We start from the raw sequence: 23471 nt of genomic DNA on the forward strand, positions 1-23471 counted from the left end.
GTGCCTGCTTTGGATTCTCTCTCTCCCTCTCTCTGCCCCTCCCCTGCTTCCCTGCTTACGCGCGCGCTCTCTCTCTCTCTCTCAAAATAGAAATAAATTAATTACAACAGACACACACCCTCCTGGCCATTTGTCCCTCTGCATTAGCTTCTGACCATGTGCACCCTTTCACTGCTGCACTCACTGTAATGTATTCTACTTTACCTGGTGGTTTTGAACTTGAGCTCCTTGAAAGCAGGGGCTGTGGCTTTTTCCCTTTTATACTCTCAGCTCCTGCTCTAGAATCTAACACATGGAAAGCAGTCATTGAACATTTGATGAGTTGAATTTCTTGGTGAAAGAAAGAAAGAAAGAAAGAAAGAGAGAGAGAGAGAGAGAGAAAGAAAGAAAGAAAGAAAGAAAGAAAGAAAGAAAGAAAAGAAAGAAAGAAGGAAGGAGGGAGGGAAGGAGGGAGGGAAGGAGGGAGGGAAGGGAAGGAAAGAAGGAAGGAAGGGAGAAAGAAAGAAAGAAGGAATGGCCAGGAAAGTTGAAGGGAAAATTTAAAAGTGCACTGTTAAGAAAGGTCAAGGGAAGGGATTGATTCAAGAAGGTTGAAGGGATTAACAGTGTCTAACTAATGTTTGTTTAGAGATCAAGCAGGGGAGAGGCTGAGAAAGGGCACTGGATTTGGCATGGGAGAGGTCACTGGCAACCTCAGAGCAGAGGCGGCCCCAACAGCCCTCTGCTGTGATGACCATCCTCCCTCCAGGGGCTGCCCCACAGGGACAAGCTCTTTCCTGCCAGGGAGAGGTAACTTTACAGTACGAGGTTGACATGACACGGAAACATACAGGTCCACTGAGGAATCAGTGAGTTAGGCTTAACTTGGCTGAACAGGATCCTCGGGCTTTTGAAAGAGCTCTCCTGTGTCTACCCTCTTCTCTATACCCGCTCGAGCTCGAGGCTTCCCTCCGTGCCACTTCTGCCTACTTTGTCCAGCCTAGACTTGATGTCAGACAAACCAAGCTGTTACCCGTCTCCTCTCATCACAGAAATTCTTCTGCAGAGATTGCTTCTCAACTGCTTCTCGGGTGCAAATCCGTCCTAATCTGCCATTCCCGAAACCTCAACAAAATCACCCTATCTTCCGGACATCACGGCTTCTTTTACATTCAGAGACTGGGGGCATTTATTCTTTTGGCCACGACTCCTTTCTGTCCAATGCTGTTCTGGCCTCTCCTTGCCTTTCCTGTATCCCTGATCAGGTGTCTGATCACTTTTCTTCTAGGAGCAGAAGCAGAAAATGAATAATGTTTCTGTATTCCCCTGATTTTGCCCGTGCGGTTTCTCCAAGACCGCCATTTTCCACACACTCCCTTCGCCCTGCCAAGTCACGCTCTACCCTTTGCCCTTAAAACCAGAGCCCCTATTGTTCCTAACTTGAATGCAATGTGTACTCTTTTACATCCTCTGTCAGTCTCCTGTCCTTTGTTTAAGGAGTCCTGCAGTTATTAAACACCAGTCTATTACAAAATGTGTCATTTAAGCCAATCAAAGGTTTAAAGCAGAAACATGAAGTGATTTCTCTGAAGTAACTAAAACAAGTGTAGGTCAATATTGTGACTTGTTACGAAATCAATCATAAAGAGAGGAGAGGAGAGAAATAAGAAATCACGTGTGGAAGAGACAGGAGGATGCACAGAAAAAGAAAACGAGACCGAAGCATTGTCAAGAGAGAGGCAACCAGACACACATAGGGCCAGAGACCAAAAGAGAGGCAGGATGTTGAAAGACAGAGCCTGAGAAAGTGAACCGCCTCTCCCCAGGCATATCCCCCAAAGACAAGACCACAGGCTCCGACACAGAAAGGACCAACAGGAGCATCGCACACCGAGTCCAGGTAAGATACAGCCTGCACAGATATTGCGGTAGAAACACCCAGAGAGCGATAACAAGACACGAATACCTAAATATATACACCCCAAGGACAAATACCTCCATCTTGTGGTCTTGAAGATACTGGGATGTTACGCATTTTCACAACCAGAGGCATAAATGAAGAAAAGGCCATTTGTCATCCGCCCTTTAAGCAAAATGAACTTGAAACCGGCTCAAAACTCCCTCCACGTCTGGTAACCCCCGAGAAAGGTATTACTCATGCCATTTATAGAAAAGACACATTGGGAAGAGGTAACTGGCGTCGATGACTAGTAAATCCTCTGCGGTTCTCTTGCATTTATTATGCGTCTTAAAAGACACTGAAGTCACATGGTCTTACGGCAACCTAGAGTTCCATGCGGTGCAAACAACAAAACAAAACAAAACAGATGTATTAAATGAGTGAATATTTGTAAACTTTTTAGAACACTAAGTGCTAAGGTGTTTATTGAATAAATGTAACGCAGTGCCTACTAACCTAGCCAGATGTGATAGCTCCTGGACCTGGCTCGTTGTCTCACCCTGTGGCTTTGGTTGCAAGCTCTCTACCTGGAATACTCTCTACTGCCCTCTTCCGGAGCCTCCAGAACCCTCCTCACCCTCCCCCCTCCACCGACCAAAACACTGCACATCCTCTTCAGGCTGAACTGAAGAACCCTCCCTGCATTTCCCGCAGAAGTGGTCTCCCCAGAGTCACTAATGTAAGCTTGTTGCGAAATCCAGTGGACGCCTCCCCGTGTGCGTCTCATGCGACCTCTCATGAGCGCACAGCGCTGCCAACCATATCTCCCGTTGTGGCGGTCTTTCCACATGTCCAAGAGTCATTCTAAGTTTAGGTTGTCGTCTTCCTTCCCTTTCCACTCCTCCACAGGGAGTTCTGTCTCCTCTTCCCTTACTTCAGATACTTCAGCTCCTTGGGGCTCTGTCTCAGATTCTGTCCCCTTCCTGATCTCCCACCCTCCTTCAGCCATTCACTGTGAGCTTATAACCCTGTTCCCACCTGACTGCAGTCACCGGAGGGAAGGGAGACAAATAGGGGTACTCAACCTGCCAATTCATGAGAAAAAAAAAATCTGGGGCGCCTGGGTCGCTCGGTCGGTTGTCTGGCTTCGGCTCAGGTCATGACCTCGCGGTTCCTGAGTTCGAGCCCCGCATCGGGCTCTGTGCTGACAGCTCAGAGCCTGGAGTCTGCTTCAGATTCTGTGTCTGCCTCTCTCTGCCCCTCTCCCGTTCGTGCTCTGTCTCTCTCAAAAATAAATATTAAAAAAAAATTTTTTTAATCTAAATTCACTTAAATAACCTTTCCCCAACCATGCAAGGCCAAGCAGGCTAGCTCAGCTGAATGCTTCTTACCGAAGTTGTGTGTCGTAATGGGGCAGCTTTAGTCAGTAGTTCGAAGAGAAGGTGGGGATCTTCCTTGTTTCGCTCCCTTTTGCTCTCCTGTCGTGGGGCTCACTTTCCATGCCCAAGGTGGGCATGTGGGAAGGAGACTCCTCTCAAGATGTTGGCACTTGACCCAAGTGCTCTTTCTCCATTTTAATTCACCTCCTGTGGGGGTATCTTAGCTTCCTAGGGCTGTCATGCCAAAGCACCACAGACCGTGTGGCTTTCACAACCAAAATTTACTTTCTCACAATCCTGGAGGACAGAAGCCTGAGATCAACATGTCAGGAGGTGTAGTTTCTTTTCAGGCCCCTGTCCTTGGCTTGCAGATGGCCACCTTCTCCCTGTGTCTCTTGTGGTCTTCCCTGTCCGCGTCTGTGTCTGAATTTTCCTGAAAGGACACCGGCCATACTGGATTAGGGCCCCCCCGAATGACCTCATTTTTTAACCGCATTACCTCTTTGTTTTTTTAAAAATTGTTTTTAACATTTATTCATGTTTGAGAGACAGAGAGAGACAGAGCATGAGTGGGGGAGGGGCAGAGAGAGAGGGGGGGTTGAATCCAAAGCAGGCTCCAGGCTCTGAGCCGTCAGCACAGAGCCTGATGTGGGACTCGAACTCACAAACTGCGAGATTGTGACCTGAGCTGAAGTCGGATGCTTAACCACCTGAGCCACCCAGGCGCCTCTGCATTACCTCTTTAAAGACCCTATCTCTCGATAGAGCCACATTCGGAGGGACCAGGGTTTAGGACTTCAACATGTGAATTTGGGGAGGATGGAGGGAGCATCCCAGAGACCAACATGGCCTGGAATCACTCATGGCTTAAGAGCAACTGGGGTGGGTTTAGAGGCAATTATTTCAACACCAATCAGTGCAAGCTCTGAGCAGAGGGGCATCCAAATGAGTATGCCATGGACCTGGCCCCAGAATGCTGCCAAGCCAGCTATGGGGGAACAGATCGCCTCCCTAGAAGCGGGGGGGGGGGGGGGGGGGGGGTCGGCCATCTAGGCTGGGCGATGCCATGTGGCAGCAGAGTGTGCATGCCAGGAACTGTTCTGTAAGCCTAGAAGAAGGAGAGATAAAAATCAGGTCAGTCCCATGGAGGTTTTCGAAATAATCACAACCACCTCTTATCGAACCTCTACTGTCTGCCAGCACTCTATACAAGCTCTGTCTCCAGACCAGTCCCACCCCAGGTGCCGTGGAAAGTCCTAGACCCAATAACTTCTACCAAGTTCTCGGTGTTGTGCTGGACACAAACGAGCACATGTTAAATGGCAGCTATCATCGCTCAACTAACACTCGTCCAGTACCTACCATGTGCCAGGCGATGTGCTCGTTGCTGGGGATATAAGGCCAAGCAAGATCAACACTGTCTCTGCCCTTGTTGAAGGTGCACTTTAGAGATGCACCATCCAGTATGGTGCGGAGCCGCTAGCCACACGTGGCCATGACAACGAAAAATTCAGCTCCTCGGTCACATTAGCCACCTTTCATGTGCTCAACAGCCACGAATGGTTACATTTTCATCCCTGCAGCATTTTCTATCAGGTAGCACTGGAAAGGGGCGGAGAGATAACACCTGTACAGTAAAGGTCATGAGGGAAGAATAGTGATACCGTTACTCTCTCAATGCAACAGCGTTGCAGAAACTGAAGCTCAGAGAGGTTAAGCAATTTGACTAAGTTCACACAGCTACTAAGTGGAAGAACTGGGATCGGAACCCAGGTACATCTTAATCTCATGCTGCCTCTGGCTGTTTTGTGGAGGAAACTGTCAGGCACAGGTAGAATCTGGTTAAAGAGAAAAGACAGAGAAGGTGCCCTTGGTGGGAAAGTAGCAGCTTGGGCAAAGTCACAGATGGGCAAGGCTGGCAGAAGACCATGAATAAACCAGTCTGGCTGGAGAGGCAGTGACTTGCTGAACTCATGTGCTTGGAATGGTAAGTCGGGGCCTGCCTGCTTTGATTCCGAGCCAAGGAACTGGGAACCTCGGCAAAGGGTGTCGGCAGGTCCACGGCACGGTCAGAACTGCGTGTTATGGAGGTGACAGTGCTTAGGGGGAACTGGACTGAGATCAGTTAGGGATAGCAGTCGGGGTAGAAAGAAAGGAACGAATGAATGGTGTGGAGCAAAGAACACCAAAGTGGGAGCCAAAAGATGTAACCTTGAGACTTAATAGCGTGCAACGTTGAGCGAAATTCACTTCTTTGGGCCTCATTTTCTCAATTCTAAAAGGGCAGGCCTGGCCCAGAGGATGTCTGAGGCTCTTTTTAGCAGTCGTAGTCCAGGATTCTGCAAATGTGATAACATGAGGCTAAGAGAAGCAGTGGAAAGCATAGCACTGAATATAGGGGCAAAGAAGATAGTGGAGTCAAAGGTCCCCCTGATAAGGGGGAACTGTGCTTCGCTAACAAAACGGGGCAAGTGTGTGAACGGGCTTCCCTCTTGTGGGGCTTGGGGGTGGGGGTCAGAGGGTATGGAGGTTGGCAAGAATAAGTAGTGAGAAAATCATGGCTTTGTTTTTAAGAAAGTTGTACAGTGATCGTTACGTTACAGCCCCCAAAGTATAGATTTCAAGCTTTTTTGATCCTTGACCCACAGTAGGAAATAAAATTTACATCATGGTCCAGTACAGGTGTCCAGTATTGTATAATGGAAACAAAAGGTTTCTGAAACAATAGTTACGCTCATTCACAGCAACGGATCCTAATATTGTCTATTCTGTTGCATTTCGATTTTTTTTTTTTTTAAGGTGGTCGCCATCCCCTGAACTAATTTTATGATCAGTTAATGTGTCCCGATCCACAGTTTTAAAAACACTGCTTCAGAGTTTGGCCCCAAGTCTTCTCACGCTGGAGGCGATGGCTGGGCATCCTATGGAAGAATCCAGGAGGGAGCTGAAGTGACCCTGGAGAAGGCTCCAGGCTGGGGGGAGTTTGGAGACGTTTACTTGAAGCCCTGATCGGAGCGCGTGGAGAAGAGCAGAGGCCTGGGAACGGCCGTCCCGGCGGCGGAGCCGCGCCCCCCCCCCGACCCCGCCCCCGCCCAGGACACTGCAAGCCGGATTCCCGCAGGAATTCGGCCACCACCGGGGGCTGCAGGTCTGAAGCGTGCGCGGAACAGCTCTGCACCCTCCGACCCCAAGTGCATTTCCAAAGCTCCTCCCCTCACTCACCCTCCCGGGAGGCGGGCGAGCGCCCACCCCTCCCTCCATTCATTGCACACCTAGCTCCGGGCCAGGCGGGCGAGCCTCTCCGCCGGCGGTGCCCCCTTCCCGTCTCTGCCCTCCCGCCCCGCTCGCGCGCGCACACAAACTTCTGGCTGCCACCCCTGCGGACCCGCTGTCCTCGGCCGGGCGGAACGCAACTGCGCGCACCTTGCCCGCGAGCCCCGCGGCGGCCCCGAGCCTCCCCCCCGCGCTCCGCCCCACCCCGCCCCCAGCGCCCGCGCCCGCCCCGGCCCGCCGCTCCTGCCCTCCGCTCGGCCTTCCCCGCCTCGCATCCGTGCCATCGGCGCTCGATTGCGCGCGGACTCCGCGCTCCGCGGCTCGCTCGCTCGCTCGCGCTCGGCCCGCCGCCCCCGCCCCCCCCCCCGGCCCCCGCCCCCGCCCCTCCTCCCGGCTCCGCCCGCCCCTCCTCCGCCTCCCGTGCAACTTTTGCCGAAGCCCCCACACACAGCCATGCTGAGCTGAGCTCCGGCCGGGCACTGGCCGCGCGCTGCCCGCCCCGGCTCCCGCCCCACCGCGGACCCGCTCGGGGGCCGCGGCCGCCCGGCCCCTCGGCCTCGGCCGCTGCGCCCGCCCGCCCCGGCCGCCCCGGAGCCCCGCGCAGGGGCCCGGCCTCGGCGGCGGCGGCGGCGGCGGCGGCGGCGCCCGGCCCCCTCCCCCGGCGCCGGCCAAGTGAGGCGGTGATGCGGGCGCTGGCGGCCCCGGCTGCGCCGAGAGCGGAGACACAGGCTCAAGATGGCAGATTCCGACTGAGGCTGGGGGGGCCGAGCTCGCGCGCCGCGTTCCCTTCTCCGTTGCCATGAACCGCGGACACCCCGGCCCCGATGGCCCCCGTGTACGAAGGTAAGGGGCGCGCGGCCCGCCGACCCCGCTCGCCCAGCGCCGCCCGGCCGCCGCGGCCCCCGCAGCTTTGTTCTGCCCGCGGCCCCTCGCCGGGCCGTCCCCCCCACCCCCGGCCCGCAGCCCCCCGGGCGCCCGGCCTCCGGCGCCCCACCCCCCCGGGGCTTTAACCGGCTCCCGACCCCTCCCCGCCGCCCCCTCCCCTGCCCACGGCACGACCGGGATCCGGAATTTAACAGGATCTTATTTCCAGGGTGGAGAAAGAGGCGGGGGGTGGAGGGGGGGGGGTGCGAGGGTGGGCTCCTGCCCGAAGAAAAGAAATTGGGAGGGGGCGCCTGGGAAAAGACAGACCCGTGACTGTGCTTTTCATTTATTTGGGGTAAATAAAGGTGATGCGGTTTAGCTTTCATCCTCCCCCCTCCCCTGCGCACCGCCCCCCCCCCCCCCGGAAAATTACCTTTAGGGTGATCTTCCCACTCTGTCCCCACGGCTCCCCTTTCCGCTGCTCTCCACTCCCTCCCCACACTCCTTTATTCTTCGCGAGCCTCTGATTTTGGGGGGGGGGGACGGCTGTCGGATGGGAATGTATGTATGGGGCTAGGTGATGAGACGGCGGTACGGATGAAAAGTCCATTTCAGACCCAGGCAGAACAATGAAATTGGCTAAAATCTCCCCGCATTAGCGTGTGGAAGGGAAAATGTAGTTGAGCTTTTCAAGTCGGGGTGGGGGGGGGGGCTCGGGGGGGAGGCGGCCGAGACGTTTCCCTCGGTGGGTCTGGCTCAACCTGCGCGGTGCACCTTCACCTGGCGTGGGGTCATTTTCCCGATTTGACTGTCTTTAGGAAGAAAGAAAAGCACGGAGGGCAAAAAGCACTCCACTCCCCTTGCCCTCCCTCTCCGTTTCGCTTCTCTCCAGTCGGTTCTTGTCAGCTTCCAGCCAGAAATCAAACCAGAATCAACTAAGTTTTTACACTTCGGTGTGTTTTTGTGTGCTTGTAGTAGGAGGAATTTTAAGCCAAAGGGTGCCCGATTTTTTTCAGTCATTTCATCGTGAAAATGTTTTTCTCATGAAATCATTGAAATAGCAGCCTTTACATACTTTTAGCGTCAGTCCATCTGGCTTTCTTTCGGTTTTGTTCAGATATTCTGTGGATGAAATAGCAAATGAGAGGGGAAAGGGTTTGTGTGGAGCAGAGAGGAGGGGCGGGGAGAGGAGGTTTTAATCCTTCTATAAATCCCGGGAACAGTGCTGGCGAGTGAGACAGGGAACGCATTAATAGTTTTATCTCTGTTACAAGAGGCAGATTTAAAAAAAAAAAAAAAAAACTTATCTGAAAAGAAAATCTGTTATTAGTTCCAGGGCTCCAAATGAATTTGGTTTCTGGATGGAATAAAGTTACCAGTCAGGCCCTGGATAATGAGGCTGTAAATAACCTATGGACTGTAAATATTTTTTTTCAGACTCTCTTAGAAACAAAGGGGCTGTTTAGAAGGCAACAGAGAGATGTTATTCCAGGGGCTTTCCTCTTTGATTCTGAAGAACACAAGGTCCATTTAACCGTTCGACAAAACAAAACGAAATTTCTGATCACTCCACCACGCAGAATAGAACGAGCCAGTGGCTCTGTGAACATGCTAGGAGAGCCCATGTCGGGCCTTCATTGTTCGTCTGTGTCTATGGGAGGGGGCTACAGTCAATGCTCCCACTGTCTATGGAGTGTTAAAATGAAACAATTTTCTCTTTATTAAGTACCTCCTTGAGACTCCCTCTGCTGGACACTCCGGGTGAGCATTAGAGAAGGAACTTGGCAATGAATTCAGAACTATAGTAAACGGCTGCTTTCCCTTTTAGGAGGGGCTGGGTATGTGGGTTGGGATGTATTTTGTCAACTTTGTAGAAAGCCGGCTTGGGAACTGTGCTGTTCTCCTCCTGTTCCTTTCCGTTCCAAATCCATACGGAATGTAGGCCATACCCCCGGGGCTAAGACGTGGCCCTCCGGTTCTGACTCCAGTGTTTTTTAAGTCATTCTTTTAGTGCATGACGCCAGATAAAGAATCGTGGGTGGGTAAGGTGTTAAGGGTTAAGAACGATCATGGGTCTCAAAGGTCTCAGGAGCTCGCTGTTTTTATTTGCAAGCTTCATTCCCTGTGGCAGGTGACCTCCCTGGTCACCTCTTTCAGCCCTGGGTTTCACTCAGTCTTGCCTTGTTCCCACACTTTGTACCCTTTGATTCTGCTGGAGTTTCTGTGCATCTCTATCCTTTTTCTGTTCTTTCTCCTCTCCCCTTCTCAACCAGTCCAGCCTCACACGCTCAGGCCTGGGTCTTTCTTGAAGGAGACTGTTGGTCATGTTCTGAAACAGACAGGTGACCTCTATAAAGGATTGTATTGCTGGAACCTACATTCATTTCGTGTGATGAGTGCTTCTAAGACTCCAGTGACCTCCTTTTCCCCTCCTTGGCGACATCCGCTGCATTCAGTGAGCCTGGTTTTTACCATATCCCGGTCACAATGCACGGACTCCCTGTGTCTATCCTGAAGGAGTAGGGCTTTTTCCTGGGGAAGTCACCAAGAAGAGCGATTTCTAATTGTTTTCGAGCTACTAAAAAAACGAACATGGGGTTCTTCTAAGGAGAAGTACAGTGACAGGTGAGGTATCTCTGCTGGGATTCAGGAGTGCACTTGTTTGTTTAAATGGGGTGCACTTGCCCCAGGCGGGGATACTGGGTCAAGGCCTGAATGCAACCGTGGGGCATTCTGAAGTGCCAGCTCTTGAGAGAGAAATGCCGTCTCTGGGTATGTGTGATAATCCGAATTAATGGGTAGCCAAGTGTTACCAGGCTTGCACTTCTTGCTTTTAAGGTTAGGTTTTAAATAGCACATTAATTTTCAGTAACTTGGTACTGGTTAAGGTAAACTTCTTTAAAAAGGTTTATTTTCTTTAGAAAGTTAAACATTTGCCTTGCAATTGTGTTTACTCCATCAACTTGCTTAGCAAGGCTTTTTTTCAATATGTAGTGCAAAGGCCAATCACATAGGTCTGTATTGCCAGGGGTTCTGAACTAGGGGACCCTACATTCCAAGTTAATTACATCCCACCATACCTGAGATGTGTCACGTCAATTAGTATTGGCTTACACAGTCAGACTTCCCAGAACTGTCGTACTGAAATCTCTCATCAGATGGGTCTAAAGACACCTACCAAAATGCCTACCAAGAAATGGATTCTGAATCATCTTCCATTAAAAGAATTTGATGACACACGTTCTAAAATATCTTTTCCTGTGTTTGTGTTTTGTATTTTTAAAATGAGTAAGTATAAATATTGTTTTCATTCGCACCACATTTGAGTAGTGAAGCAAGGGTCATTAATTTTATCCTCAATTCCAGACAGTGTGGCACAGTGCTTAGATCCGAGAAACCTGGCTTTGAATCTGGCTGTACGACTTTGGACATGTTACTGAACTTCTCTGAGCTTTGTTTTGTTTTGTTCTGTTTGAAGCCTTATTGGATTGTACGAGGACTCCATTAGCAAGGAGTATATGTAAAGCGCCTGGCTGTAGGCATTTTCTCTGTGCGTGTTAAATCCCTCTTTTTTTTTTTAAATTTTTTAATTTTTCTGTGTTTTTGCACTGCTTACAGGCATGATGACTCCAGGGAAAGAATAACCCACAAATAGTTTGGAAAACCAATAATAGCAACATTTCAATTATTAATCTCCTACTTTTCCTCTTCCAGTTTGGGCACCAGCGACAATAAACCCCCCACGGCCACGCAAGAAAGAGCCTTTCTGACCCCCCTCTGTGACCTTTCTAGATTTCTGTTCCCACTGAGTTTCTGCCGGTTTCAGGTAGAGAATTTCTCACATTCTATGCCACTTTAAAAATGAGGAAACAAACCGTTACAGCAGAGTTTCAGGGGCTGCAGCTGTGCCTGTGGGAAAGTATCCCAGAGCATGAAAGATAACCTTCAGCCCTAACCAGGATCCCCCCTAACCCGGGGGCAGGCGGGGAAAGGGTGCAGCCAGTCTGCTCGCCAGCCTCAAGAGGGGCGGCACGCACCCAGCCCCACGCCGGCGTCTGGCTCATCGTGCGTTTGACACACTTTTCCTACAGAAGAAAACTTGGTGCTTTATACACGTTACAGCTGCTCCTGTCTTCATATTTAATTTTCTTATGTTTCCTCATTTCTCTTCCTTCCCCCCGTAGAGACCAACCTCAGGGAACCACCTTTGAGGTTTCTAAGGAACAAAGTAGTGATGATCAAGAGGGTATGATATGTGACCATTTTTTTATTGTTCTCTGAACGTGTAATTTGCCAGGGCTTTCCGGTAGTCTTGTGATGACAATTCAGGCACTTGAGGTTGCCGTCAGAGACGGGATTCAGAATAACGCCAGCCGACTTTGTATAACCACCGATAGAGTGTGAACGTGAAAGGCCCGAACTCGCAATAGTTCCATCTAATTTGGTGATACTCTGTGTGTGTGTGTGGGGGGGGGGGGGTGAGCAGGGGGGAAGAAAACTGAAAAGCTGGAGTATAGGGAGGTCTTTATTTTTCTTCTAAAAGAAACCGAGGTGCCTGAAGTTCATAGCGGGAAGTGTGACTTATGTGCCACTTAGAATGTGCTGCACCCCCCACTCACATTAACTCACTGTCCTAACAGCCCCACGAGCTGGGCACTGTCCCCCTCGCTCTGCAGACAGGACACATCTTTAATGAATTCACTTAACAAGCATTTACGTAGGGGCTCTTTCCTCGAGGAGTCCAGGAGGTATGGGAAGCGAAAGTCAAAAGTACACGTGGGCTCACCGGACCGTGGCCTGACTCAAGATGGAATGCTTTTTGGGGGACGCGTGTGCGCGCCAGTTTTTAATTCTTAACGTGCGAGTGTTTCTCAAGCTGTATAGGGAAGGCCTCGTTTCCCCATTTTTCTCTTGAAAATGTTTAATTTGGATCAAACAAGTCTTTCTGAATGTAGGAAATCCCTGTTACAAATTTCCTTAGAAATCACCATCCCTCGTTACCATTGCTTCCTCTTTTCTTATATTTTGTATCCTTGTAAATGCAAATATGTTTCTAATTTGCACACCCGCCCCTGGGAGACTTTTTGTTCTTTAAGGCTACGGGGTTGTGCTGTGAGTGGACCAAGCGGACCCCTGCATCGGCCGTGGCTTTTGGAGAATTAATTTCTGGCCTGGCTGCCTGGATGAGATCTTGTGTTGTGGTACTTACTGGTGGGGATATAGATCCCTCAGGGAATTGTGGGAGAAGAAAACCCGGCTCTGCTACTCAGGAGCGTAGAACCCAGGGCAGGAGAGGACCTCAGGAGAAATGTAGTTCATCCCTCCTGCCTTCAGGAGCATCAGTGTCCATGACTTGAAATCGTCAGTTCATCAAAACAACCTCCCAACCCCCCCCCCCCCCCCCCCCCCCCCCGCTGCGCCCAGGGAAGAGCCACACTAGGAACCCCCCTCAGTGACCAATTCCAGGATTCTAGTAACTGGATTGCCAAAAAAATTCCTGGGCCCACCAGTTCTCCGCTGCCATCGTTCAAACCTGTTTTCTTTTACTCAGTTCCTTTCTCTAAAACCTTTCATATATTTGAAGATAATAACTGGGTCTGTTCCGCTCTTTCCCCACAGAGCCTGTTCTGTGTCCCCTCCCTTCTCTGAACTCTCTCTAGTTTCTCCACATTAAAAAAAAAAAAAATGGTGGTGGTCGAAACTGAATGCAGTTCTTTAATAATGGTCTCATTAGTACAGTGTACATAAGAAAAATGACTTCAGGCTTCTTGCATCACCGGGAACCCCTAGAGGGCAGGAACCAAATCTGATTCATCTTTGCACCCCCCACAGTAGCTGTGCAGTCCGTGAAACCTCGTAGGCACTTCATAAATATTTGTTGAATTGACTCTTCCTTTAATATATCTAAGTAATAACTTACATACACCAGCGCTGGATTGGTAACTAACAGCTCGCTAACAGCTCGCTTCACCTCAGTCCCGAGTCTTCGAGTTCCTTCTGTGGCACGGGTAGCCATCCCTCCCCCAACAGCGCCACCTTCCGCTTGACTCGGCGTCAGCTGGATCCCTTTGAATTCATTTACCCTCTACTTCCAGCTCCTCAGAATCTTACTTACTCTCCTACACATCCGACCAACAGAATGCAGAGGACATGAGTGTATGAAGTTGAACTGCTCTTGAAAGAAGAGAAGAGATTACACAGAAGAATCTTGATGATTCAGTGTAATATCAGTTCATCCAGGTTTAGAAAGGACAGTTTGTCAAATTCTCTACAGATTCTGAGTCAGCTAAAGCCATACCTGTTTTTCTGGGTTCTCTGTGACAAGTAAGCGAGGCATTTGTGAGAGCGGCTACAAGTCAGCTGCTATTCCTCCCCGCCTTTGGTCTAAAGCCCACAGAAAAGGCCAAAGATTCTGATGGACAAGGCCATTCAACTTGGGACTTTCTGATGAGTGACTCTCCCATTAGAAAGTAAGCCAGTAAAATAGTTGCCGATACAAAAAAAAAAAAAGCAAACTTGAAAACTGGAAAATAATTTTGTGGTTTTTACAGTCACTTATTTCTACACATGGCACTGAAGAGATTTGTAGTGTTTTGAAAGTGGTCTGTTTTGGCAATTCTTGCCTAACTTCTTTTGCTCTAGTAGGTTCTGATTAATTAAATGCCACTGTGTTTAAGCAGAATGAAGATTGATGGACTCTTGCATGTGCTAATGCTGTAGACTTTATAAAACCTTTACTGTCACAGAAAGAATACAGGCTAATATGTGAGCGAACAAGGGCATTTTCCTTCCGTTGGTGGTACCTATCCTCCGGAAAAGATCGCTGTGGAAGCTGCTGTAACATTGGGAAGAAAAGCACTTTTGGTTCATGCAGTTATAGATTGCATCCTGACAAAGGAAGGTTTGTTTCTGTATTTTTACCATTTTCCTCCGTATCAGTATTACCTCACTGATTCAACCTACAGAGTTACTATTCACAATATAAAATGATTTTTCCAAGAGCTTATCATGCCAGTTCTCTGTAGAACTTCTAGTTTCATAAAGTATTAAAGAAGCAAATTTCAGGTCGCCTGGGTGGCGCAGTGCATTAAGGCGTCCTACTTCAGCTCAGCTCGTGATCTCACGGTTCATGAGTTCAAGCCCTGCGTTGGGGTCTGTGCTGATGGTTCAGAGCGTGGAGCCTGCTTCGGAGCCTGTGTCTCCCTCTCTCTGCCCCTCCCCCACACGCACTCTGTGTATCTCTCAAAAATAAATAAACATTAAAAAAAATTTTTTTTTAGGGGCGCCTGGGTGGCTCAGTCGGTGAGTCGCGAGTCGGTGGCTCGCGGTCTGTGAGTTCGAGCCCCGCATCAGGCTCTGTGCTGACAGCTCAGAGCCTGGAGCCTGTTTCAGATTCTGTGTCTCCCTCTCTCTGACCCTCCCCTGTTCATGCTCTGTCTCTCCCTGTCTCAAAAATAAATAAAAACGTTAAAAAATTAAAAAAAAAATTTTTTTTTTAAAGAAGCAAATTTCAACGGTACCTGTGCCTGCAGTCCTCTTAAAAGTCATATGGTCAGGGGCGCCTGGGTGGCGCAGTCGGTTAAGCGTCCGACTTCAGCCAGGTCACGATCTCGCGGTCCGTGAGTTCGAGCCCCGCGTCGGGCTCTGGGCTGATGGCTCGGAGCCTGGAGCCTGTTTCCGATTCTGTGTCTCCCTCTCTCTCTGCCCCTCCCCCATTCATGCTCTGTCTCTCTCTATCCCAAAAATAAATAAACGTTGAAAAAAAAAAAAAGTCATATGGTCAGGAGATTTGGAAAACTCTGGTTTGCTGATTGTTGAAGTATATTCTTTTTTTTTCCCCCTCTCTAATGAAGAATTTATAGAGCTCTGACAAAAAACCAGCATGTAAGTTCCTGAAATTGTGCAGAAAGGCAGCAAGTTACGCCCTCCTGAGTTCTGTGTGACTGCAGCTACTCACCAGAATCCAGGCTGATAGCAACTTCTGCCGGAAAGTAAGTTCCAGGGGAACTCGTTACAGGCAGAGCGAGAGCACACGCGTGCACGCGTTCAGCTTTATCCCCTGAACCGCTTACATTTGCAGCCCCAGCACAGTACGGTTACTGTTGCTCATTAAGTATGACCCGCACCATCAGGGAGAGATTAATCGATATTCGTCATGTTCCGTTGGCCGCGACTGGGAGGTTCTCTCTCATGCAGTGCAGCAGTGTTTCCTTTAGAAAATAGTTGAAATGAAGAAACCCGTTTAATCACACCGTGACTTACTTCCAAAAGGATTTGAGGCCGCTTACAGGGTTAAATTTCTGGACGATGGGAAATGAATTTAGGTAGATCAGTTTCATGGGTCAGCTTATTCCCGAGGATGTCGGATAAGTGAGGTATTCCTACGCCAAGAGGCTACAGGAGCAGTCAAAACTCCCGTGCCAGCATAACAAGGTGAATAAGCAGAGAGCATAATGGAATTCATTTGCAAAGTAATTTTTGCTTGGCTGGAGTGGTAGGCACAAAATAGGCCAGTAGATGAGAACGAAAAGTGTTTGGGATCAGTTGTTGAAGGGTTTAAAGGGGGTTCTAATGCAAGAGACATTTTATGGTGTGGAGAAGGGGACCAATCTAATCAAAATGATACTTGAACAAGGTCATTTTCCCCGGCCTGAGTATCATAGTGGAATGAGACCACCAGAGGGTGAGCCTTGCTGGGAAGCCGTGTGCTGCAGCGGAAGGGTGTGAGCACCGTGCAGACGGACCCGGGGCCCTTGTTGGGGTCATGGAGGAAAAAGTGCAGCGTGCCTGACCCGAGGGTTCAGTACATATTTGTTCTTTTTCACTTTCCTCCCCACACCTTATGGCAGCGTCCTAGGATCAGGAAAGCTTGCGGGGGTTGGCAACACCATGATATTTTTTCTGTTTTTCCCAAGAATCTCTTCTCTTTCTAGGCTCTCTCACATTCCACGTGGAGATCAGCCTATTTCAGTATCTTATTGGTCATAGTAGAAACCCAGTGGGATCTTCACACATTAGTATCGACCTTTGACACAGGAGGAAACTGAGGTCCAGAGAGGTGAAGAGGCTGCCCTGATGTCGCCTAGAGAGAAGAGGGGAGGCAGAGCCAGGGTTCTTGTCTCCCAGGGCAGTGTGCACAGAAGGCTCGGGACACCAAGCGGGGCTTTGCTGGGCTGCACTAGCAAACGGAGCTCCGGGGGTAATGGTTCCCACAAGGCTGTGGGAGCCCCTGGCCTTTCCCCCCTGGCCTACCCAGAAGGGATAAGGCTGTCAGAAGCCCTGGCCTACTGGGGGCCAGGGGTGGTGGGGGACAAGGCTGTGGGAGCCCCTGGCCTTTCCCCCCAGACCTGCCTGGGGGGGACAAGGCTGTCAAAGCCCCTGACCTACCCGGGGAGGACAAGGCTGTTAGAGCCCTGGCCTTTCCCCCCCAGACCTACCCGGAAGGGAGCTGCTGAGCTGTGCTTCTCCTAGGTCCCCTGTGGCCCACAGTGTCTCACTGAGCTCGTACGCAGGCAGGATTTTCCCCGTTCCCGAGGAAAGCAAGGCCCCGTGCCCTCAGCTCCAGCGTTCAGAGTCTTCTGTTAGGAAGTTGTTGCTCGGTTTCTCTGAGAAGGTTTGCAGCTTGTCACCATAAGCTACTCATTAACAAAAACAGAAAAATCACAGAGAAACCAGTACAACTGAGCTGAGTTTCAGAGAACCTCAGAGTATCTTCCAGTCACTAAGCAGCTTTTCTTTTCTTTTTTTTTAATTCTGATTTCCCAGGTACAGTTTAGAGTCATTTTTTTTCTCACTGACATGACCAGAACTTGTACCCATGGGCCCTGGGGAAGGCCTGGGAGTGGGCGAGAGGCCTTTGGGGCAGGAATTCCCTGGGCCCCAGGGACCTAGGTCACGGTCGGGAGAGGACAGTGCGCAGCCCGTGAGGTGGCGCACCCCTTGACCTGGGGGACATCCCCATCCTAAGGGCAGTGGTGATACGGGGACTTCTTGCTGTAAAACTTGGGGCAAGAAAGGCAACTTGAAACGTTTCCTGTTTATACAAGTCATGGCTGTTGATTGCTTCACTGGATACTCAGCTTTCCTTTCTTTTCCTCTTCAGCCTTCATCTTCTACTGTGGTTGCTCCATTAAGCACACTTGATGAAACTGACCCATTTCCTGTTGCTTGCTATGGCAGCTCGATAACCAGTATGTTCCTCCCACAATGAAACTTGACAGAGAGCCCAGTAAATCGTATGGCTTTTCTGTTTCGTCTGTTGGAGCCCTTGACGGGCACAGCCTCTCCGTGGCTCTCCTTCCTTGATGTTACATCACCTCTCTGCTTCCACCTACTTATTACTTCCCACTCGTCTGCCCACAGCCGGGCTGCTTTACCGACCTGTTTGTTCTTTGACTTTGTGTGTCTTAGCTGTGTGTTCGCATTGATACGCTCGCAGGTGTGAGGGTCCAGGTGGAGGAGCACGTGGAACCTCCCTTTGGGTCCATTTGTGCAGGAAACTGTCGGGAGAAGTTGTTCTCGGACTTTGCCAGTCACCTGGAGGGCTTGTTAAAACACATCGGTGGGCCCCACCCTCAGAGTTTCTGTTTCAGTAGGTCTGGGGTGGGGCTGGAGAATTTGCATTTCTGATTGAGAACCCCTGTTTTAGAATGAATGTATTCAGAATGAAAAATCAGTAAACCTTTAAAAGGAGGTGGTAGTTGTTTTGATTACAGCTTCCCTTGGAGGAGGGAGAGTCAGAGACCTGACATGAGCATTATTTTTAGTCCTACTGCCCTAGTGTGGCCAAAACTTCCTGAAATCCAGCCCCTGGCCTTCCTGCCTCTGGCTGCGGGAGTGCCAAGGCCCCATCCTCCCTTTCTCTGGTTCTTCCAGAGCCAGCCAGTCTGTAATTCATGCAGGTTGGCCCTGGGGTCCTAGAGTAGACTGGACAGGTAGCATTCTTGCAATAATAATATATTGTCATTAACATGAAAAGCTCTGTGATCTTCTGTCTTTGCACAAGAGGCCATTGAGGCTTAGAGATGTTAACTAACGTGTCTCAGGTCTCAAGCAGTAACTGGTTAGAGCTCGGGCCTGAGCCCCACCTGATACCAGAGCGTGCCCTTGTCTTGACCGGAAGGCCACCTTGCTTCTCACAGGTGAGGGGGTCTGTGCCATATGTGACAGGGAGATACATGATTAGGACCCTTGGAGAAGGGGCAATCCCGGTGGGGGCTGATGGTCCTAGAGCGTTAACGTCACACACACACTCCCGAGGCCCTGCTGTCCCACTTGCCGCTTCTTCAGGATCACGTTGACATGGTGATCTAGCACTTAGTCTGGTGGCTGGCAGAGACGCTGGATTATAGTAAAGGGCAGCCAAGACATGAACCCTCTTTGAGCAGCAAAACAGATAAAATATCTGAGAACAATCTCACTGAGGCCTCTAAGAAAAAACTGCTATGGGAAGATGATAACAGCTAATCCCTAACAAGCCCTAGCCGTTGCCGGTTCTGTTCTAAGGTTTCACACGTATTAATTCATTGAATCCTTGTAGCAAGGCTGCAGGGTGGGTTCTGCTACCATTGTGTTAGACAGAAGCACAGGAAGGTTCCGCAGCTCCAAAGCGGCAGAGCTGAGGCTGACCCCAGGCAGCCTGGATGTAGAGCTCGCACCCCAAGGTGGAAAAGCCCTCCCAGCCCCTTCCTAGATGGAGAGTAAAATTTGGAAATACGTTCTTCTTTGGTTTGTTGTTGTTTTTTTTTTCCCTCCAAATGCAGTTGTTCTTTGTTTCAATCAAAATCTACATAAATGTTTCCAAATTTGAGAAACTGATTTCTGTTGTTCTTGAGAGATGAGGTAGTGGGCATGGAACAGTCAGGCCTGAAGGGGGAGCGTAGCAAAGGGGTGAGCTCTACCATGTGTTAAAAGAAACCGTAACACGTCAAATTTGGCACGAAATTTGACAGGCCCATCAGTGGGGCAGAATACATGAGCCAGCTTGAAGGCCCTGTTGTCTGAGCATTTAATAGATGATGAAGGAGGTGCCACAAAGCAGTGGGGGAAAGGAAACCCGACTGAACAAATGGGAGTGGGGCCATCTGATAGCAATTTGAAAAATCTCAATGGACGTCCTCACCTCACACCATTATACCAACATAAATTCTACGTGATTAAGATGTTAAATTCAACAAAAATCTGTCGAGCGCTTTCAACATGCCAGGTACTGTTCTAGGTGCCTTCAGTGAACAAAACAGATGAACAGCCCTACCCTGAAGCAGTGTGCATTTTAGTAGATAAAGGTAACTAATCCAGTGGTTTTGGTTTTGGTTTTGGTTTTTGTTTTAAGCGTGAAAGAAACAGAAGTGGCTATTTATTAAACCTCTGGAGGTGCTGAAATTTCTAAGCTTAGAATCTGTGGATAAAATCACAGAGCAAAATAATCAATAGTTTTGTCAGTGTAACATTCCCCAAATGTTAAGGTTATTTCTGGTTTTACGATAGCGAGATGTTCCTCAGTGTTTATTCAGTGTAGCATTACGGTGTGTCTGAATTTCAGGAGAGGTTCTCCCAAGTAGAATTACTAAATCAAGGGGTGTGAACATTTCTCGGGTTCTAGATATGTGCCGCCAGATTATGTTCCTTCCCGAAGTATTTTTGTATCAAACAAATCCAACCACCTAGATAAAGACTTAGGTTTACCCACCCCTTCCTTCAGGAAGGAGGAGTTCCTCTCTTCTCAGGGGATGTATCATTTCCAAGGGCTTTGGGTACAATCTATACATATCAGTAACTCCCAAACTTGTATCTCTACCTAGATTTACATTTTTGAGTTCCAGAGCCTTAGAGCCAACGATCGACCTGACATCTCTGTTTGGATGTCCCACAGGCATCACATTGAACACGTACAAAGAAAAAAATTTTGGCCAACCCTCTGAATTATGTGCCTTTTCCAGAATTCCTTGTTTCCATGAATGGCATCATCTTCTACCTAGTAGTTGACATCAGAAAGCCGAGAGTCATTCTTGACTTCATTTTGCTTCACATTTAATCTATCACCAAATTTTATTGATTTTGCCTCCCAAATATAGCCATTCTTGTTTCTCGCCAGAGTTATGCTCTGTAAAGCTGCCACAAACATGAATTAGCAAATCCTGAAGCACTGCTCCTAGGTTAGCTGCCTGCAAGCCTCGGAGTCATATTTTTATCAGCCGATCGATACATAACCTTGTCTACGTGTGCTTCTGTTTAAAGACGTCTTCTTTAATGTATAGTGTTAATTCATTAACATTGAACTCAAAGGCTACAGCACTATTAGCTCATGCTTGAATGAAGCTTACCAGCACATGTACTTTCTCTGTAAGGCACATCGCAGCCTTTTTGCATTGAAAAACACTAGATTGCCCTTCAGCACTGTGCTTGGGGGTCATTTTTAAATCCCCAGTGAAATCCACAAAAAATGCAAACCACATGGTACTAAACAGACAGTGGAGAGTATACTTGCATATAGTATAAGAGCGGAAACTAAAAGGCAGAGCATGGCCTCATTTGACCTCAGCTGGGAACACAGTGTGTCAAGGCATGTCCGGAAGTTACTGTGAAAGCATGCTCTGAGTACTGATTTTGGGATTACAAATAAATTTTAGTGAGTTGGTGAATTCGCAAATACAGAATCTGCAAATAACGAAGGACCACTTGTATATGGTGAACCTATCCATTTCTTTCTATACTGCTGTCCCCTGGCCCAGTGGTCAGCAGACTCATTCTGGAAAGGGTCAGACAGTAGGTACGGTTGACCCTTGAACAATGTGGGGTTAGGGGTGTCACCACACAGTCAAAAATCCATGTATAAATTTTGACTCTCCAAAAACTGTACTAATAGACTGGAAGCCTTACTGATAACATAAAGAGTTGATTAACCCCCCCCCCTTTTTTTGTATGTGTGTTACATAGTGTATTCTTACAATAGATTAAGCTAGAGAAGAGAAAATGTTATTAAGAAAATCATAAGAGAAAATACATTTTTGGGGCTATATTGTAAAAAAAAAACTCTCACATAATTGAACTTGTGTGGTTCAAAGCTGTGTTGTTCAAGGGTCAACTGTATTTTAGGATTTACAGGCCGAATGGTCTCTGTCACAGCTGCTCGACTCTGCAGCTGTGGTGGAAGCAGCTGTAGACAATGCGTAAACGAGCGGATGGCACTGGGTTCCAGTAACACTTTATTTACAAAAGCAGGCTTCGGCTGGATCGGCCCTCAGGCTGCAGTTGGGAATCTTCTAGCCTAGTCTAACCCACCGTAGTGTCTCATCTGGACTGTCTTCCTGACCTGTCTATCCCCCATGTCCGTTCTTGAGCCTCCAGCCAGTGTCCATGGTGATAGGAAGTGTAAGTTACATCTGATCCCCTCTCCCACTTCAGATGTCCAGCTGTTTCCATCACACTTCAGATAAAATCCAAAATCCTGAATATCATGGCTACAACACGGTCCCTGCTGATTTGTCCAATCTTATTTTATGCCAGGCTTCCCTTCTTTGCCCTGTCCGGGCCTCTTCCAGGTCTGTGACTGTTCCCAGCTGTTCCCTGCTTCAGCACCTTACTTCCAGTCTCTCTGCCTAGAATCGTCTTCTGCCTCTTGCCTGGCTGACTGCTATTCACTCTGTAGTCATAACCGAAATGTCACTTCCTCTGGTGTGAATTAGATGCCCCTCTTCTGATCTCTAGGCGCCCTGTTCTTTTCCTTCGCAGCACTTACAGTCTTTACCTACCTACTTCCGCCTGCCTTCCCCATTAGACTGCAGGCTCTGTGAAGATAAGAACACGTGTGTGGCTGTGTCTGTTCTCTACTCGAGTTGCCTTCACGCACGTTGCAGACACTTCCTAAGACTTGCTAAATCAATGGATGATTGTACAGCACAGTTTTGTTCATATAGATTTTTCTACACTATAGAAACCTGAAGAAGTCACCCTTTCAGGGCATACAATATATCTTCTAAAATTGAGAGTGATAGTTGAAGAGAAAAGTCATCCTGAGAAGTGGATTTGTAAATGGGTGTGAGCGTGTCTTTATTGTTCAAGGGTGTATATACCTGCCAACAGGTATATCCGGCCCAGCGTTTCCTCCCTGGGACTTGGGCGCTGTGTTAAGTCCTGCTAGGCTTCCTTTGCTCCTGGAGAGTTATTGAACCCTGCCGGTAACGTCTTCTCCCAGGGGAAGTGAGGGTCAAGTGTGCTCGAGGAGGCATTTGGCACCCCTTTAAAGACTGCCTACAGTGTGGGTCTGGGGAAGAAACCTTTGATTTGTCAGAGAATCGTTTTAGCATTGAAATCCAAAATCAAAGAGTGTTCGCAAGTCATTCCAAGAATCCTGCATGCTAGAGATGGACAGACAGCATATTTTGGAAAAATGATACATCGTTTCTTAGATGGTCTTTCGTGGATTAGCATTGTAAGATTTAAAGCCTGTTTAATGTCTTTTGAAAAGATGCGTTGTTATTAAAAACACTACCTGTGCGTTATAAAAAGTTAGAAAATACAGGCAAGCAACACAGACATGCACACACTTTCTCTTTTCTTCTCTCTAGAGATTACCACTGTTATACATCGCAGGTCTTTTCTGTGCGTATAAACGTACACTTTTTTTTTTTTAGAAAAACCAAGATGATATATTACTGTCTCGTAATCTGCTTTTTTCAGTGAACAGTTTCCAGTCTTGTATTTCAGTGAAATTCATTTCATTTCATTCCTTGTCCATATTCACATTTCCTTAATTGGCCCCCAAATGTCCTTTGAAGACAGTTTGTTGAAGTCAGTATCTAATTGGGGACCACGCACCATGTCTGATTTAACTTTCTTTTAGTCTCTCAGCCTGGCACAGTCTCTCTCTGAAAAAATGGACAGTTTCCTGTAGAAGTTCTCACCTTTTCCATCCGCAGGCTCGCTTCTTTAGGGCATTGCTGCACCTGCTTCTCCATCCCCTGGATTTGCTGAATCTAAAGGTTCCATGGGTTCATCAAGTTCACCAGTTTGCTGGAATACCCCAGAGGTGATTCTGTGCACTTCATTTACCTTCCACTTACCTACTCGTAGAGAAG

General features: G+C 48.7%; 1 protein-coding gene across 4 annotated transcripts in view; it reads left to right on the top strand.

The window, feature by feature from the left end:
- The first annotated feature begins 7162 nt into the window (after positions 1–7162).
- The window catches only part of HIPK2 (homeodomain interacting protein kinase 2), a 190394-nt gene continuing 174085 nt past the window's right edge, over positions 7163–23471 (top strand). For 2 of the 4 annotated variants that reach the window (XM_086688795.1, XM_086688803.1), the window contains exon 1: positions 7163–7374. In XM_086688795.1, the coding sequence (XP_086544921.1) occupies positions 7356–7374 (19 nt within the window). In that variant the 5' untranslated portion in view covers positions 7163–7355. The remainder of the gene's footprint in view (positions 7375–23471) is intronic. The other 2 variants (XM_086688816.1, XM_086688810.1) reach the window with 1 other exon arrangement.

The sequence above is a fragment of the Puma concolor genome, chromosome A2 (genome assembly GCF_028749965.1).
Source record: "Puma concolor isolate L17-30 chromosome A2, mPumCon1.1.hap2, whole genome shotgun sequence".
NCBI lineage: Eukaryota > Metazoa > Chordata > Mammalia > Carnivora > Felidae > Puma > Puma concolor.